This window comes from Artemia franciscana, chromosome 1 (genome assembly GCF_032884065.1).
Source record: "Artemia franciscana chromosome 1, ASM3288406v1, whole genome shotgun sequence".
NCBI lineage: Eukaryota > Metazoa > Arthropoda > Branchiopoda > Anostraca > Artemiidae > Artemia > Artemia franciscana.
Genome location: NC_088863.1, coordinates 42,328,805 through 42,349,124, shown reverse-complemented (window position 1 = coordinate 42,349,124; position 20,320 = coordinate 42,328,805). Strand labels below are relative to the sequence as shown.

General features: G+C 36.3%; 1 protein-coding gene across 1 annotated transcript; it reads left to right on the top strand.

The window, feature by feature from the left end:
- The first annotated feature begins 3,561 nt into the window (after positions 1 to 3,561).
- Positions 3,562 to 15,030, top strand: LOC136040183 (uncharacterized). Its single transcript, XM_065724373.1, has 5 exons — positions 3,562 to 3,723; positions 6,957 to 7,201; positions 11,032 to 11,162; positions 14,138 to 14,330; positions 14,802 to 15,030. Exons 2-5 carry the CDS (start codon positions 6,964 to 6,966, stop codon positions 14,924 to 14,926), a joined length of 687 nt encoding a protein of 228 aa, XP_065580445.1. The 5' UTR covers positions 3,562 to 3,723; positions 6,957 to 6,963; the 3' UTR covers positions 14,927 to 15,030.
- Positions 15,031 to 20,320: the final 5,290 nt, after the last annotated feature.

Genomic DNA, 20,320 nt, shown 5'->3' with positions numbered 1-20,320 from the left:
TTTTATCATTATGCAGCTGAAAAATCGAAAGTACCAAGACTTTCAGGAATTGACATGACTTTATTTTGGTCCTTGATTTCATCCGCAGTATATCCCTTTCAAACACTTCCTTTTCAAATGTATTTACCCCAAAACGTATATTCCTCGTGAGTTTTTCCGTTTCTTCATTTTGTCAGCATTGATTCAATTTACGGTTACATGGGTTGAAACCAGAGCAACGCATGCCAAAATGTATGGGAACTATATAATCTGGGCTATACATTTGCAAATTAAGGGGTGTGTGTAATCAAACAGTTCGTGGTAACGAACTGTAATTAGGAGCGACCTGGCTCAACAGTAAACGAAACTCTAAAAAAAGGAATTTTCATACTAACAGATACATGAAAGAATCAGATTTTTATGCTGATTTTAAATATGTAAGTTTCATCAAATTTAATCTTAACTATCAAAAGTTACAAGCCTGAGAAAATTTGCCTTATTATAGGAAACACCCCCTAAAAGTCATAGAATCTTAACAAAAATCATACTAACGGAAATTAAAAGTTTTAGTGCCCTTTTTAAGTGACCGAAAAAATTGGAGGGCACCTAGGTCCCCTCCCACGCTCTTTTTCCCCCAAAGTCAACCAATTAAAGTTTTGAAATAACAATTTTTTCAGCATAGTCGAAAACCTAATAACTATGTCTTAGAGGACGAGTTACTCCCTCACAGTCCCCAGGGGAGGGCTGCAAATTACAAAATTTGACGAGTGTTTAAACATAGTAATGGTTATTAGGAAGTGTACAGACATTTTCAGGGAGATGTTTTTGGTTGGGGGGGGGGCGTTGATCAAAGGGGTTACGTGGGAGGATCTTTCCATGGAGGAATTTTTCATGGGTTAAGAGAATTTCCATGAAGGGGGCGCAGAATTAGCTAGCATTATTTAAAACAAAAAATAATGAAAAAATAAAGATGAAAAAGTTTTTTCAACTGAAAGTAAAAACTAACATCAAAACTTAAAACGAACAGAAATTATAACGTATATGAGGAGCTCATCTCCTCCTCAATACCTCGCTCTTTACGCTAAAGTATTTTTAGTAATTTCAACTATTTATTCTACGGCCTTTGTGATTCAGGGGTCATTCTTAAAGAATTAGGACAAAATTTAAGCTTTAGTGTAAAGAGCGAGGTATTAACGAGGAGGAAAACACTCTCATATATATAATAAAAACATACGAATACAGAAGTTCGTTACGCAAGTTAATTCGTAAGTTACGTATATTTTTTTTACTAATAAAAACTTTCGTAAAAAATTAAAAGTTCTAGTTGCCTTTTTAAGTAGCCAAAAGATTGGAGGGTAACTAGGCCTCCTCCCCTACCCCTTTTATCTCAAAATCGTCCAATCAAAACTAAGAGAAAGCCATGGAGCCAAAAAAAATAAAATATGCAAATTTCGTTTTAATTATTCATGTGTGTAGAGCCAAATCAAAACATGCATTAATTCAAAAACGTCCAGAAATTAAATAAAAAAAAACAAGTTTTTTAAACTCAAAGTAAGGAGCGACATTAAAACTTAAAACGAACAGAAATTACTCCGTATATCAAAGGGGATGTTCCCTCCTCAACGCCCCGCTCTTTACGCTAAAGTTTTCTACTGTATTAAAAAGTAGAGTTGAGAGAAAGAGTCAGACTTTACCGCAAAGAGCGGGGCACCGTTTTTGGCAGTTTCAAGCCCTAAACCCTCATTATGACCAAAATGCAAGCCGGTTGAAGTTCCAAGATAGCCAACTAAGATTCACATTTTGTTGTAGCATTGGAAATTATCCTAAATTTAACTACATCTTACTAATAAGGGACTGCCTCCCTCTCTTGATCTGAAACTAGTCTTAATTTAGGGACATATATTTTCTTATTATTGAACATTCAACATCGTATTAAGACATATCCAGTTAAATAATTTTATATCTATTCACTGTCAATAAAAAGGTTTCATCCCTATTTTGAACTGTTTTACTTTCGTCATGGAAAGGCAGTGTGGTCTTCGAAGTTATAATAAACTGTTGAATGCATATTCTGCTTCTTATTAATTTTGAAAATACAGAATTGGAATTTAAACGTATGTGTATTTTGTAATTCAAATGGTCAAATCGTGATTGCTGTGATTGTAGTTTTGTCATCGAGGCTGCTATGCATTGTTTTTTAATTGGAAACGGTATTATAACGAATGAAGGCAAAGAGAAACTTTAATTCCCAACAACATTTTTTTTTTTTTTTTAGTCATTATTTTGTAAAATAATATTTATTCATGAAAACACCAAACAGAGATATTTTTCAGAATCTAAGAGGGGCTAAAAATTAATGGGGTAATTGCGATACATGGTTTTCCCTCCAATTAGAGCCCCTGTCCAGGCTGCAGGATAATATGTCACAAAAAAACGTTACAAACGAGAAAAATAAAACTTCCTAAAGCCAATTCATTTCCAATTTCCGTTACATTATGCTTACCTTTTTCAAAATGATTCTTCCTAAACCTGTTAATCTTCAGTGTGCCTAAAACCTTTCTCTGTGATGCATTTTCTTATTGACATACTTCTCCAAATTCTTGATATTCTGGTAGCAGTTATTCTTTAAATTTTCACCAACCAATTTAACCACCTCTTTTACGAAAATCCCAGAAATTTTCTGCTTTGAATCCTCCAGCTCCTTGCAAGTAGCACCTAATTCTTGAGATCTTCATTGCTCCCTCACATTGGACAAAATAAAGACTCCATGACCCAATTCCCCCCTCCTCCAAATGTTTTCTTCTTTCTCCAAGTGGCATAGGATAATCCATTATTGAAATAAACCACCTTACATCTTCCACGTGGAATCCCACTTCCAAGTGGTGTTACTCTCCCAATTTCTGCTGTTTTGAATCTTTAAAAATGTATTCATTTATTTTAGGTCACCTGGATGGACCCAAAATCAACAAAAACGGCAAAGCTTTGCAAAACACTTTTAGAATATAACAGTTTTACAGGGGAAAAAACTTATTCAAACCTTTGGCCCATACCAAAAATTTTGCAGGATAACCCCGCTTTGTGAAAACAAATGGTGCAATCTTACAGTGATCCAAAATAAAATCTCTAAAAGACCCCAGAGAAAACCTGAAAAAAATATCCCCTCTCCAAGGATATTCTGTCGCCACCAAAAATAGGTCTGAGTTAAAGGGGCGTAATTTCGTCAAAATTCTGGGGGGGGGTGGAACCTATTTTCCAAATTCATGTGAAAATAACCGAGTGAAAAATTGAAAAATGAGCCATATAGTCCCATAAAGTCAAAGGTATAATCATCTGCTTCTGTTGATGCTTGAATTCTGTGGACCTATTTTAGTTTTGACAAGATTTTTGAACACTAAATTTCAACTGGAGGGCAAACTGGGGTTTGGCAGGCTGTTTCGCCCCTCCTGTCCCATAACAAATTATGCTCGTGGTCTCAAAATGCACTTTTTGATACATAAAAGTCTCCTCTAAGGTGATTCTGATGCCACCAATTGCGAGCACTTTCCTAAACCCTGACAATATTTTCTATCATCTCTGGCACACGCGATTCGTGAAGGAATCAACAAATTCGTTGAAGTTGCGTAGCTTTGAAGCATGTTCCTTGTAAATTCCATTAGTTTGTTATTTTCAACTATAGCGGTAATGGTAAAGAAATCGGTCAGATAATTTTGTTGAGTGATTTTCTATATGACACTATAATCAAAAGTAAGTTATGTTCTTATACTAGTTAGTCGAGTGAATGTTGATGATAGAAAGATATAAGCATTACCTACCTGGCTTAGTCTGCACTCCTGGATTTGAAAAAAAAGTTGTTGAACTGCTGAACCTAAATCTGACTTTGCAATGAAACAAACTATATTTATGGTTTCAAGATCTCTTTAAAGGATTTTTTGCAAATCTTTCAAGTTTCTGGCCTTTAAGATTTTGCTTTCATTTAATGAAAACAGACAAGTCTCCCAGCCTTGTCAAATAAACAGGGCCAGATCTAAGGGGACTAGAGGGGGAAAGTATCCGGGGTGGCAAAACAAGCTTAAATTACAAGCTTAAATTAAAACAAGCTTAAATAGTAGTATTTACGGTATCGATGGTGCGAAAGGGGTGGCAAAGTCAACATTTGCCTCCCCCCTTGAGAAATAAAACTTAACTCTGGCTTTGCCTGTACATCATATAATTGGTCTATTTCCCTGCAATTAGAATTAGATGGAACATATTAGACAGTAGCATAAAAGCAAAAAAAAATGGGGTGGGAAGTATCTAAAAACCTGCGGATCCAAAAGTCTACTCTTACTTGTTAGTGTTAAATACAACTTTATAAATGGATTATTTATATTTTTAATAGTAAAACTGAGAGTGCGATGTTATAATATTTCAGAGCTTGCTGCAAATTTAGGGAGTCGAACACCAGTCTAGGTTTGGGTGCAGTTTAGTTTTGGGTAGTTCTTGCTTACGTATTTGATGGCCTATGTGTCTGAATATCATAGCCTTCGAATCTGTTAAGCTATTAGATATAAAATAATCAAGTTTTTTTAACTAAAAATAAGCAGCGACATCAAAACTTAAAACGAACAGAAATTACTCCGTATATGAAAGGGGTTTCTCCTCCTCAATGCCCGCTCTTTACGCTAAAGTTTGACTCTTTCTGTTAACTCAATGTTTTAAAACAGTAACAAACTTTAGCGTAAAGAGCGGGGCATTGAGGAGGAGAAGGCCCTTTCATATACGGAATAATTTCTGTTCGTTTTAAGTTTTAATGTCGCTGCTTACTTTCAGTTAAAAAAACCTAATTTTTTTTTTAATTTCTGAGCTTTTTTGAATTAATGAATGTTTTGATTTGGCTCTCTGCACATAAACAATTAAACGAAATTTCCATATTAATTTTTTGGGTTAAATGGTTTTCTCATAGTTATAATCGGAAAATTTTGAAAAAAAGGAGCAGGGAAGGAGAACTAGTTGCCCTCCATTTTTTGATTACTTAAAAAGGCAACTAGAACTTTTAATTTTTTACTGACGTTTTCATTTGTAAAAAATATACGTAGCTTGCAAATTAACTTACGTAACGAACTTCTATATTTGTATGTTTTTATTACGTATATGAGGGGGTTCAATCCTTCGTCAGTACCTCGCTCTTTACACTAAAACTTGAATGTTGTCCCAATTCCTTAAGAATAACCCCTGAATCACAAAGGCTGAAGAATAAATAGTCGAAATTACTAAAAATACTTTATCGTAAAGAGCGAGGTATCACGAGGAGGTGAAACCCTCATATGCATAATAATTTCTGTTCATTTTAAGTTTTATGGCTGTTCCTTACTTTCAGTTGAAAAAACTTTCCTTACTTATTTTGCATTGTTTTTTTTTTTAAATAATGTTAGAAGTTCTGCGTCCCCTTCATTGAAATTCTCTTCTCCCATGACAAATTCATCCATGGAAAGATCCTCCCACGCAGCCCCCCCTCAACTTCCCCCCACCCTCAACTTCCCCCCTCAAACCAAAAAAATTCGCCTGAAAACGTCTGTACACTTCCCAATAGCCATTAGTATATGTAAACAACGGTCAGAGTTCGTAACGCAGCCCCTCCCACGGGGACTGTGGGGGAGTAAGTCGTCCCCAAAGATATAGTTATTAGGTTTTTCGACTATGATGAATAAAATGGCTATCTCAGAATTTTGATCAGGTGACTTTGAGGAAAAATGAGCGGGGAGGTGGGGGGGTTTATGTGCCATCCAATTTTTTTGGTCACTTAAAAAGGGCACTAGAACTTTTAATTTCCGTTAGAGTCCTCTCGCGACATTCTAGGACCACTGGGACGACACGATCACCCCTAGAAAAAAAAAACAATAAACAGGCATCCGTGATCTGTCTTCTGGCAAAAAATGCGAAATTCCACATTTTTGTATATAGGAGCTTGAAACTTCTACAAGAGGGTTCTCTGATACGCTGGATCTAATGGTGTGATTTTCTTTAAGATTGTATTATTTTGAGGGGGTGTTTCTCCCTATTTTCTAAAATAAGGCCAATTTTCTCAGGATCGTAACTTTTGATGGGTAAGACTAAACTTGATGAATGTTATATGCTTAAAATCAGCATTAAAATGTGATTCTTTTGATGTAACTATTGGTATCAAAATTCTGGTTTTTAGAGTTTCGGTTACTATTGAGCCGGGTCGCTCCTTACTTTCAGTTCGCTACCACGAATTGTTTGATCAAGGAAAAAAAATTAACATGTTGTCACCTCAGGCCTCTGGAATACCTATTCCTTGGGTATTTACCCCCTCCTTGCTCTCCTCTTGGTTGCCCTGCATACTATAGTATACCATGCATATACAGGATCATATTTCTGAGCTCACTTCTCTTGCTGCAATCAGAAGGTCATGCCTTTGGTCCTGACAAATGGTCCCTCACTTCAATTTTATGCAGCCCATGCCTTCAGCTGAATATCATTCGAAAAGTTTTTGATTATTCTATGTTGTAATGTTTATTTTTCAGCTGCAGATTGTTATTTTTGGGAAATCATTTGAAGACTCTACCCCCTGCCCCTCCCCCTCATGTGAAAGTGTATTTACTAAAGTATTGTAGGCAATTTTGCAATAAGGAAAAAACGGTATAGTATTTCTGATTTTGTGTTTTTACATATTCTGAAGGCAACGCTTCGGAAGGTTATGATCTTGTTTTGAATATTCTTTTGGGTAGCGACTATGTCCCAAATTACTTGTGTAGCTCGTGATTTCATCGACTGGGCATTGGATGAATCATTTAAACAGCTTTCCCTTGAGCCGTTTTAAAATACTTTATTTAGCTTACAATAAATGGCTCCATTTAAGGCCTCGTTAACAACAAAAGGATTTATTGAGAATTTATTCATAATTTATTGAAGTTTTCTATGGTAAGGATGGTAGTTGAGTATAGTTTCTTTATTTCAAATAGAAAACCTTTTTCTAGCAATAAAATGGAGATGAAAGGATCGAAAAGAGAAGAGGTAAGGAGAAATGAAGAGAGAGTACTAAGAGAGGCCGAAGAAAGAAGGAGGAAAACTGTGCCAGAAGAAGTGAAGCAAGAGAAACGTGAAGAACGGGAACGTAAAACAGATAAAATGCGACCACATGTAGGAAAAGAAAACACGTTTTTTGTTGCAGCTATCATACCACCTGAGAAACGACCTGTCGTATCAAATGTAATTCGAGAAGGTAGAAGCTTAAAATTTTCTAATTTATTTATATGTATGCCACATTGAGGAAGAGCCCAGTTTAACCTCTGCACCCAGGCTAGTTTACCAAACTGGGTCTTATTTATCCCTGGGAGGTGTTCCAGAGCACTAAGCGGTGACAAGGGTCCTTAACATGCATTATTGGTCAGAAAAAAGTTTTTGAAATAGTTTTTGAAAAGTACAGTCATATTCGACACAGTAACGTTGAATTAGTAAAGATAATTGGACCTATTGTGTATTTTTTTTTCTTATAAGTTTAAGATCTTATATAATGAAGTTCCACTTGGTGTAGAATTATCAAATATCAAATGTTCTTTGCGAAACCCGAAAGTGATTTGAGGTTAACAATCCCCCTCTTCTGCACTTCTTGCCCCTAGGCACTCCCCATAACATCTCAAGATTTCAGCTCGAAAGTCTGAGATAGCTTTCTCACTCAGTCTGATCAAAAGGTCATAGGGAGACATAAAATATACTCTTGATATCGAAATCCTCCAAGTAGAGGCTACATCCCATCAAACAGTTCGTGGTAACGAACTGTAGTAAGGAGCGACCCGGCTCAATAGTAAACGAAACTCTAAAAAACGGAACTTCGATGCTAAAAGATATATCAAACGAATTGGATTTTTATGCTGATTTTAAATATATAAGTTTCATCAAATTTAGTCTTTGTCATCAAAAGTTACGAGCCTGAGAAAATTTGCCTTATTTTGGAAAATGGGGGGAAACACCCCCTAAAAGTTATAGAATCTTAACAAAAATCACACCATCGCATTCAGAGTATCAGAGAACCCTATAGAAAAAACTTCAAGGTCCAATCTACAAAAACGTGGAATTTCGTATTTTTTGCCAGAAGACAGATCACGGGTGCGTGTTTTTTTTTTTTTTTTTTTTTTTTTTTTTTTTTTTTTTTTTCCAGGGGTCATCGTATCGACCAAGTGGTCCTAGAGTGTTGCAAGAGGGCGCATTCTAACGGAAATGAAAAGTTCTAGTGCCATTTTTAAGTGAACAAAAATATTGGAGGGCACCTAGGCCCCCTCCCACGCTCATTTTTTCCCAAGTCAACGGATCAAAATTTTGAGATAGCCATTTTGTTCCGCATAGTCGAAAACCCTAGTAACTGTCTTTGGGGATGACTTACTCCCCCACAGTCCCTGGGGGAGGGGATGCAAGTTACAAACTTTGACCAATGTTTACATACAGTAATGGTTATTGGGAAGTGTACCGACGTTTTCAAGGGGATTTTTTTTGGGTGTGGGGTTGAGGGGAGGGGGCTATGTGGGAGGATCTCTCCTTGGAGGAATATTTCATGGGGGAAGAGAAATTTAATGAAAAGGGCACAGGAAATTCTAGCATTACTATTAAAAAAACAAAACAATGAAAATATAAACATAAAAAAGTTTTTTCAATTGAAAGTAAGCAGTAGCATTAAAACTTAAAACGAACAGAGATTATTACGCATATGAGGGGTTCTAAAAATACTTTAGCATAAAGAGCGAGGTATTTAGGAGGAGATAAATACTTCGCTCTTTATGCTAAAGTATTTTTAGTAATTTCAACTATTTATTCTACGGCCTTTCTGATTCAGGGGTCATTCTTAAAGAATTGGGACAAAACTTAAGATTTAGTGTGAAGAGCAAGGTATTAACGAGGGGACAAACCCCATCATACATATAATCAAAAACATAAGAATATAAAAGTTTGTTACGTAAGTTAATACTTAAGCTACGTATATTTTTACTAATAAAAATGTTCGTTAAAAATTAAAAGTTCTAGTTGCCTTTTTAAGTAACTGAAAAATTGGAGGGCAACTAGGCCTCCTTCCCCACCCCTTATTTCTCAAAATCGTCTGATCAAAACTAAGAGAAAGCCATTTAGCCAAAAAAATAGAATTATTACGCAAATTTAATTTTAATAATTTATGTACGGAGAGCCAAAATCAAACATGCATTAATTCAAAAACGTTTAGAAATTAAATAAAAAACTAGTTTTTTTAACTGAAAGTAAGGAGCGACATTAAAACTTAAAACGAACAGAAATGGGTTTTCCCCTCCGCAATCCCTCGCTCTTTACGCTAAAGTTTGACTCTTTGCCACAATTCTACTTTTTAAAACAAATAAAAACTTTAGTGTAAAGAGCGAGGAATTGCGGAGGGGACAATCCATTTCATATACGGAGTAATTTCTGTTCATTTTAAGTTTTAATGTCGCTCCTTACTTTCAGTTAAAAAAAATTATTTTTTTTATTTAATTACAATTTTAAGCCAATCGGAAGAAAAAATTTTCGGACTAAAATTTTAACGTCTCTGGAACCAAAATTAGTTTTTTCTTCAAGTTGAAATTTTAACATAATATGGTCTCTAATATAGGAGTGCCATCTCCCCTCCAACAAGAAACAGATTTTTTCAGGGGCATGGACTAAAAGCCAAAATCTTACAGAATCGGGAAGCTTCTGGTTAAAAAAAAAGATTCAAAAAGGAACTGGCAACATTGGAACAATCTCTGAAATTTAGTTTCTCAGTTTCCTGTTTCAAAAAAACACGGTTTCCTCTCTACTAGGCTGTAGCTGCTGCGTCAACTGTGAAGCATAAACAAGTCTGAAGGTACTACACTGACAAACATTTTTTCTACAGAAATCGAAAAAGTAAAATAATGAAATAAAAAAAAATTGATACCATCCAAAATCAAAACTATTATCTAAAGTGATGATTTATGCACGTCAAATTTCAGCGCCAGGAGAGTATGTACATAATTTTTTTTTTTTTTTCTTCTTTCTTTTTTTTTTGTTGCTGTAGACAACGGTTTCAAGTGCTAAAGACCTTATTCTCGATATGAGGACGGGGCAGACGTTTTCAACATAGAACAGTGTACACCTCGGGCTAACTATTTTCAGTCGTGATGATTCTAATAGTGCGTTTTTTGGTTCGATTCGCCCGCGTTTTCGCGAAGTTTTTAGCTCGTTTAAAAAATTCCCAAAAAATATTTGTTGAAATAAAAATAGAAAAACAATTCAAATCAAATTTAAATTTTCACATGAAAGGGGGCCTTTTTAGATATTTGGGTTGTTTGGGCAAGAAGAATTCGCTGGTGCACTGTGTATGGTTCCAAGCTATTTCACTCTAGAAATAAGAAAAAAAAATATTATTGAAGTTATTACACAAAACTACGGCTGATTGAATATTTCAATTGAATATTTAAATACCTAAGATTTAAACTATTCCGACGCTTTATTCCTTGCACAAAAATCACAAATATTCCTACGATTAATACATATTAAAGCTATGACAATTACAAAAAAATGAACAGATAATTCATTAAAAAAAGCTTTGAAAAATTGATAAGATAAACCAAAGGCAATTTAAGGAAAGGAAATTTGTGAACCACCAATTCAAGCTACAAAATATCAGCAATTCCCTTTAATGACTTAAGGAAAAGGAAATTTAAGGAATTTAAGGAAAGGAAATTTGTGAACCACCAATTCAAGCTACAAAATATCAGCAATTCCCTTAAATGACTAAGTTAAGCCTAAAAAGAACTGGAATTAACGTTAATAATAACGAGCCCTTAAAATAACGAGAGAGCAGTGCTCTCTGCAGTCTGTATGTCTTTTTCCACATCTAACCTGCATTTTTCTAGAGCAGAGAGATGTTTGGTCTAAAGTCTATTTTCACTCAAACGTGCATTTTAAGCCTAGATCTTTAAAAATTTCGTGATAGGGAAAAGGTCTCTCAAATGAATTTAGGGAAATCCCTGTTATTCTGACTGTTCAAATGCACTAGCTGGTGACGAAAAATTAAAAGAAACTTTTTTTTAGAGATTGGGTCAATAGCTTTTGAAGCAAATTTGGACATTATTACCAAAGACGAGGCATCTGCACTGCAGTCAGCAGAGAGTAAACTTTTTGGTGGATTAAATCCAAAGGATGGAATCGCTGCAGTTGCTTTGGTTTGTATTACGAATAATTTTTACACGTTTTTTGACACATTTTTATGGCACTTGGTATCTACCAAGTGACATATAGCGATCGCAAATTCTGTCGGTCAGTCTGTCTGTCTGTCCCGGTTTTTGCTAGTTCAGGCACTTCCAGGTAAGCTAGGATGATGAAATTTGGCAGGCGTATCAAGAACCAGACATGATTAAATTATAAACTGTCGTTTCCCCGATTCGACCATATGAGGGGGAATGGGGGGACGGTATAAATTGGAAAATTAGAAAAATGAGGTATTTTTAACTTACAAATGGGGGGTAGGAACTTAATGAAATTTGATATTTAGAAGGATATCGTGTCTCAGAGCTCTTATTTTAAATCCCGACGGGATCTGGTGACAATGGAAGGAGTTGGGGGGGACCTAAAATCTTGGAAAACGCTTAGAGTGGAGGGATCAGGATAAAACTTGGTGGGGGAAATAAGAAAGATGTCCTAGATACGTGATTGGCATAACTGGAATGGATCTGCTCTATTTGGGGGAGTTGGGTGGGGGGTAATTCTGAAAAATTAGAAAAATGATGTATTTTTAACTTACGAAGGAGTGATCGGATCTTAATGAAATTTCATATTTAGAAGGACCTCGTAACTTAGATCTCAAATTTGAATTCTGGCCGGACCCAGCGTCATTGGGGGGGAAGGGGGAGTTGGGGGGAACGGGAAATCCTGAAAAACATTTAAAGCGGAGAGATCAGGATGAAACTTGGTGGGAAGAATAAAAACAAGTCCAATATACATGACTGACATAACCGGACAGGATCCGCTCTGTTTGGTGGAGTTGGAGGGGGGAGTAATCCGGGAAAATTAGAAAAAATGAGGTATTCGTAACTTACGAACGAGTGACCAGATCTTAATGAAATTTGACATTTAGAAGGATCTTGTGCTTTAAGGCTATCATTTTAACTCCCGACGAGATCCGGTGACATTGGGGGGAGTTGTAGGGGGAAACCACAATTCTTGGAAAACGTGAAAATTGAGGTATCTTTATTTTACGAATGGGTGATCGGATCTTAATGAAACCTGATATATAGAAGGATCTTATGTCTCAGATTTTCAATTCGAATCGGATCCAGGGATATAGGGGGTTGGAAGGGGGACAGAAATCTTGGAAACTGGAAATCTTGGAAAACGCTTAGAGTGGAGAGATCGGGATGAAACTTGATAGGAAGAATAAGCACAAGCTATAGATACGCGATTGACATAATTGGAACGGATCCGTTGTCTTTGAGGGAGCTGGGGGGTGCTAATTTGTAAAAATTAGAAAAATTGAGGTATTTTTAACTTAAGAATGGGTGACTGGATCTAAATTTATATTTAGACGGAACTCATGTCTCGGAACTCCTATTTCAAATCCCGACAAGATCTGCTTACATTGGGGGAAGTTAGAGGGGTAAACTGGAAATCTTGGAAAACACTCAGAGTGGAGACATCGGGATGAAACTTGGTGGGTAGAATAAGCCAATGTCGTAGATACGTGATTGACGTAACCGTATTGGATCCGCTCTGTGTGGGGGATTTAGGGGACTGGGTTCAGTGCTTTGGCGAGTTTGGTGCTTCTTGACACGCTAGGACGATGAAAATTGGTAGGCGTGTCAGGGAGCTGCACAAACTGACTTGATAAAGTCGTTTTCCCCGATTCGACCATCTGGTGGGCTGAAGCGCGAGGAAAAATAAGAAAAAAATGAGATATTTATAACTTACCAGTAGGTGTTTCGGATCTTAATGAACTTTGATATTTAGAAGGACTTCGTGACTCAGAGCTCTTATTTTAAATCCCGACCGTCATTAAGCCTCTGATTTTCCTTGTAAATCAGTCTGTTGATGATTCTTAGAATTTCGCTAGAGCTCATACCATATCAGTTCTTGACTCTTGGCTCTTCCGGTCTCGTCACAAGTGCCATATGAGCTCTTAGCTCTTGTTTCTTTTAAATTCGTCGCATCCATAAGCTGACTGAAGTCGAAAGATTGGCAAACACTTTTCCTGTTTCCCACCTTGTTTAACCTTTTCTTATCTCATTTGAAATCCTCAGCATTTCAAAACTTTGATTATCTTGTTCTGGCCTATTCTTAGGTCTTCCTTCGTTTGGGACATTTAGTAAAACTATTCCGCAGATATGGTCCCCTTTGCACCCTTATTAAACCTGAACTGCTTCAATGAGGGGTTAATTTATTCCAGAAAGAATCACGCCCTTAAATTTTCTCGAACCATGTCCGTATCTAGAGGAGCTACCCGGTTAGACTCTCCTCCCAAATTTTTGTCCGACTCGTAAAAAAGTAAAAAAGAGTACATATAAAGAAATTTTTTATGTGCTTTGGAAAGTTTTTTTTTGTCCCTCCCCTCCCCCCGAGAAAATTTTTGTATACGACCTTGTTCCAGACACCACAAATTTTCCTTCAGTTCGCAACAGTGAGAATAGAAATTCTGTATTTATTTTTTTCTTAAACGGTATGTTAGTTTAACTTTTCAAGCGAATATGTATAATATTCATTGAAATTTTTAAATCTATAATTTAATTCAATAAGTTTGTTATTCAACTAACTTTTATTTTAACTAGGACAATCCTTCAGAATTGTACCAAATAAAATTATGACCGAGAAAACCCTTTAGAATAAGCTCCTTTACACAGAAAATAATAAAAATAAGAAAAAAATGGAGCCCATTTATCACTTTTCCAGTTTATCTGTGAAACTTCAGTATGTGAGATAACTCTTTTTAGAATTTATGTAAAAGACCTCTAGGACATATCTAGCCTTCTGCTGGAGTCGTACTTTAAATTGACCATTGAAGACAAAAAAAAATTCTGAAAATATCATAATAAAAACAATATAAATTGCAAAATGCAATTTAGTATAAAAGGCTCTTTTACTCTAGACAGTTTTTGTGTATATTCTATGAAAAACTTAATCTTATTAAACAAATGACATTTATTTTTAGTCAGCCGCAAATATGAATGAAGTAATTGATAAGAGAGAATTAGAAAATGTACAAGGCATGTTTATTTCCATGGAGTACGAGGCAGAAGAGTCAAGAGAGGAAGGAAAACCTAGATTATATATAAAGAAAGGCAGGAAGTCTGAAGAAACTACAGCAAAAGGGAAAAAAGAGCAAGAAGCGAGTAAGAGAGAAGGTGAGAAAACAGTCATTCCTTCCGAAATTATTGCCGAGAAAATAAGCAAAGCGTATTTTTAATAATCACGAGCTGGGCCTTATCTAGGAATTTTTTGTGGAAAGAGGAGAGGGGTCACAAGAAAGAGAAGAGGAGAGGATTTTTTTTTTTTTGGGGGGGGGGGGGTACTAAAATAAACCAACAAACGTATAAAAAAATAGTTTTTGTCCAGGGGAGGGGGCTACCCGACTCAAACCCTCTCCGAAATATTTTGCCGACTCGTACAAGTAGCGGAAGTGTGTATAAGCAAACTTGTGCTACGTTTCGTAAAGTTTTGGGTACCCTCACACACCCTCTCTCTGAACAAAAATCAACCCTGTGGAAAAACCTCTGGGTACCCTGCTAGTTAATTTTCTGTTCTTATCTGTCTCCCAGTTTCAACCTGATTAGACGGTCCCTAGAATATTTATCTATCGATATTTATTATTATAGGAGAAAGTGTAGATGACGTAGAAAAGATGAGATCAGAAACCGAAGGGATGCAGATTAGAGAGAAACAGAGAGAATCCAGGCAAGATGCGAGGCAAAATGTTCCACAAACTGGAAGATCAGAATAAATCCCATCGAAGGAACTTTTTATATTTGTTTCGCTTTGGGATCAGATATAAAAAGATGTTAATTTTTATTCTTTATAATGTGAATTATAACAAGTACCTTAGCAGAGCCTTTCTTTGAATTTATTAGTGGTTTGACAAGAAACAGCTAATCTTCTAGTTTTCAGCCCTTCAAAAATGCTTTAACTTTTACGAATACTCTGTGATGCCTATCTAGTTACTTCTTTGCTTTTGCAAAAGCTACTTTTGTTTGGAATTACCTTTAGTAAATTGCGTCTTTTCAAGCAGTTCGTAGTGACGAACTGTAAGAAAGCATTGTGCCACTGGAAAGCGGCATTATCTGCCATTTTGTGGTGATAAACTATGATTTTGCCACAAAGAGGACCAATTTCCTATCAATTGGGAATTCTGATTAGCCAATTGATTTGTTTTGGTTTTATTGCAAACTAGGAACTTTTCAATTAGGGCATGAGTAAGGATATGCCTTACTCAAGGGGCAAATAAACACATCGATTTTCAAGCTATTAAATAAAAAAAAAACAAGCTTTTTCAACTGGAAGTAAGGAGCGACATTAAAACTTAAAACGAACAGAAATTATTCCGTATATGAAAGGGGCTGTTCCCTCCTCAACGTCCCGCTCTTTAGGCTAAAGTTTGACTTTATCACGGTTCTACTTTTTATAACAATAAAAAACTTTAGCATAAAGAGCGGGACGTTGAGGAGGGGACAGCCCCTTTCATACACGAAGTGATTTCTGTTCGTTTTAATTTTAAATGTCGCTCCTTACTTTCAATTGAAAAATCTTGTCTTTTTATTTAATTTCTGAAAGTTTTTTAATTAATATATGTTTTGATTTTGGCTCACTGCACATGATTAATTAAAACGAAATTTGCATATTTTTTTTTCTTGGCTAAATTTTTCTAATGGTTTTGATCGGACAATTTTGATAAAAAAAGAGGTTGCGGAGGAGGCCTATTGGCCATCCAATTTTTGGTTACTTAAAAATGCACCTAGAACTTATTTACGAAATATTTTATTAGTCATAAATATACGTAGCCTACGAATTAACTCACGTAACGAACTTCTATATTTGTATATTTTTATTACGTATATGAGTGTTTTCCCCCCTCTCCCTCTTCAATACCTCATTCTTTACACTAAATCTTGAATTTTGTCCCAATTCTTGAAGAATGGCCCCTGAATCGCAAAGGACGCAGAATAAATAGTTGAAATTACTAAGAATGCCTTAGCGTAAAACGCGAGGTACTGAGGAGGAGACGACCGCCTTTATATATAATAATCTCTGTTCGTTTTGTTTTAATGCTGCTCCTTACTTTCAGTTGAGAAAAACTTTTTTTATATATTTTCTTATTTTTTTTCAATAATGCAACAAAATCCAGCACCCCCTTTATGGAAATTCTCTTCTCTCTTGATGAATTCCTCCATGGAAAGATCCTCCCATGTAACCCCCTCCCCCTGACTAATCACCCTACCCCCAACGCGAAAAGTCCCCCCTGAAAACGTCTGTACATTTCCCAATAACCATTACAGTATGTAAACCATGGTCAAAGTTTGTAACTTGCAGCCCCTCCCTGGGGGATTAAGTCGTCCCCAAAGACATAATTATTAGATTATTTGACTATGTTGAACAAAATGGCCATCTCAAAATTTTGATTTTGGAAAAAAATCAAATCGGTGACTTTGGGAAAAAAAGAGCGTGGGAGGGGGATAGGGGCCTTACAATTTTTGGGTCACTTAACAAGGGAAATAGAACTTTAATTTTCGCTAAAATGAGCCCTCTTGCGACATTCTGGGACCACTGGGTTTGTACGATCACCCTTGGAGAAAAAACAAAAAAACGAATAAACACACATCCGTGATCTGTCTTCTGGCAAAACAAATACAAAATTCCACATTTTTGTAGATAGGAGCTTGAAACTTCTATAGTAGGGTTCTCTGATACGCTGAATCTGATGGTGTGATTTTTGTTAGGAAAATCTTTTAGGGGGTGTTTCCCCCTATTTTCTAAAATAAGGCAAATTTTCTCAGGCTCGTAACTTTTGACGAGTAAGACAAAACTTGATGAAACTTATATATTTAAAATCAGCATAAAAATACGATTCATTTGATGTAACTATTGGTATCAAAATTGCGTTTTTAGAGTTTCGGTTACTATTGAGCCGGGTCGCTCCTTACTACAGTTCGTTACCAGGAACTGTTTGACAACCGGTTCCCAAAGCTCTTTCAGTTTAACTTTTGAAGTTATGTAAAAGCATTATCTTGTGTCTGTGTCATTCTGATATCTGAATTTGGTATAAATAACTAAATCTCGACGTGGTGGGAATGTTATAACATTGGATGGACATGAGTAGTACATTTTCCATAGGAACTTCAACAATGGCTCCATCTTATGGAGGTACCGCAAGTATGTTACATATAAATGTCCAGCTATTATAACAACAAAAATGAACAAACTGTGCGCAGCCACGTGACCACTTACACTCTAGTGACCCATTAAACATACAAAAGAACCAGATTCTAGCTGAAATTAAAGGTGGAGCCGGAGCAACAAGTGTTTCTGCTAGAAATGGCCTAGGTGTACACTTGAGAACTTTAAATGAAGATGTAATGTCTAGATTACCAAAAAAAGCTTAATTGAATCAACTATTTGCAGGGAGAGTCGGAACAAAAGATTTGATCAAACAGAGCCACGGCCTATTCCTCTATTCCACCATTCCTCGATCTATTCCATTATTCCTCAAAAATGTAGATTTATTTCTCATTGACGCAGGAGAAAATTATGACAAAGGAATATTGGTTCTGGGAAGCAACAATATGGAGAAACTTCGTGAAAGATCGGAGTTAATGCTCTATGATGGAACCTTTAAATGCGTACCACGTGTATTCTTCCAGCTCGACACTATAGATGGAAAATTAGGAGATGGAGATGCTTGCCCCCCTTGTCTATATCTCCTTCTAACTAACAAGACAGAAGAAAACCTACAAAAGTGTGGTTGAATATTTTAAGCAAGTAGCTCCTCTAACCAATCCGAGTAAAATATTGCTGGATTTTGAGGCAGTAGCAATTGATTCAAAATTCAAAAATCTGGATGCTTTTTCCATATTAGCCAGAGTATACAAATATTTTGTTTTACAGGTTTAAAAAATGAATATGAAACTGTTGTCCACTTTAATATGATTGTGAAATGTTTGTGTGATATGGCATTCGTTCCAACTGATGACATAGCAAATATATTTGAGTTATATTATGGGTAGTTTCCGGATCATGATGACTGCACAGAGTTACTGTCTTATTTTGACGAACATATATAAGGGGAGTCCAGATACAAGGCCTTAGGACAAGACCTAGATTCCCACCTGATTTTTGGAATCGTACAAACGATGCACTAGTTTGTGAACCAAAAATACTAATGCTACAGAAGGCTTTCACCATGCCTTAAACGCTATGCTCTGTTGCTGTCACCCAGGTGTTTGGAAATTATTTGAAGGAATGAAAGTGACATCGGCGTTCAGAGGCAAATGCACGCGTCATTAGTTACAGTAATCATAGTAGTAGTATTTGTAGCTTATACATGTTGCCTTCTGGCTAGTTTGAAGTCCCCCACAACTTATCCTAAAAGGTCTAACTCATTAATGGAAGCCGTTCTTGAGATATTGCTGTGTAACCCTTTTGAGAATGTGCACAATTCAAGTGAATTTGATTCTGTTCAGTATCCAACGAAATATTCCTTGACAGCTTCACCTTATTACCCTTAGCTTGTGCAGTAACAGTAGTAGAATTAGTAGCAGTATGCACATAGCACATTTTGTTTTCTTTAACACACCAAACTGTTCCTAAGATATTGCTGATGCGCCATTCCGAAACCTTTTGTTTTCTTCAATATTTTCTTCAAAACACCAAAATTTTCCTAAGATATTGCTGATGCGCCATTCCGAAACCTTTTGTTTTCTTCAACATTCTCTTCAACACACCAAACTGTTCCTAAGACATTGCTGATGCGCCCTTTTGACAACCTGTATACAGATTGCTTGATTTTATTCAGTTTACCTTCGACCCTCAACATTCCCTGGAAATTCCACCTTCATACCGTTAGAAGTACTAGTAGCAGCATTAGTATTAACATATTGCCTTTTGATCAGCTGAAGAATCCTCTAATCAAGTTCTAGAAGTATTAGCTTAATACAATTTGCTGTTGCTATCTCATTGCCGATATATCTTTTTGATAACCAATATATCCACACAGTTCCTTAATTTTGTATTTTAATGCTTTTAACTTACAAGTGGTTGCAATAGAAATAGTAGTCGAACTAGTAGTGGTAGTAGTAGTAGCGGTATTAGTAGTTGTAGTAGTATTAGTAGTAAATATCATTAAAATACTAAACGTATTAGCAGTAGTATGCACAGGGCCGGATTTGAAACTTTGACGCTTTTAGAATCAAGCGTTTATACCGTTCCGTTTTTGCAAGATTTTTGGGGTTATTCCCAAAAATTTTAGGTTAAAGGGAGCGATTAACAAAACACAACTGATCTACGAAAAGTGGTGAGGGTGGGGTAATACCGAACTCTGAGCTGCCATTCTTGGAAGATATCTGACAGTTTATGAGTGATCATGGAATTCCTATGTTGTTTTAAAGTTACTTTTCTGTGAATAGGCAGTACGGCGGCAGAGTACACCTGGCGACAATAAGGCACTTCAGTCCAGTTTTGTCAGGAAAAAATCACTCAGCGATAATTAATTGCGTCCCCTGGCATTATGCACCCCTAGGTCCAGGCCTAGCAACCTAGTGGTAAACCCAGGCCTGAGCCTGCACATATTTCCTTTTGGTGAATTGACTTTCCCTTCAGCATTCTCTGAAAGTTCCAACTTAAGCCCAAATCCCTTTTTGAGATACGCCATATTGACAATCTGCATGCACATAGTGTCTTTTAATCTATTTCAAATTCTCACTCAAATTCTCCGTTCTGTCAAATTTTCAACTTGATACGCGTAGCCTTATTAGTACTAGTTTAATGGTGGTAGAGGTCGCAGTAGGAGCAGTAGTAATAATAGTGTTTTTCACACTATTCACAGTAGTAATTCTGTGAATAGGCAGTACGGCGGTACACTATTCACTGTAGTAATTCTGTGAATAGGCAGTACGGCGGCAGAGTACACCTGGCGACAATAGGGTACTTCAGTCCAGTTTTGTCAGGAAAAAAAATCACTCAGCGATAATTCATTGCGTCCCCTGGTATTATGCACCCCTAGGTCCAGGCCTAGCGACCTAGTGGTAAACCCAGGCCTGAGCCTGCACATATTTCCTTTTGGTGAATTGACTTTCCCTTCAGCATTCTCTGAAAGTTCCAACTTAAGCCTCAATCCCTTTTTGAGATA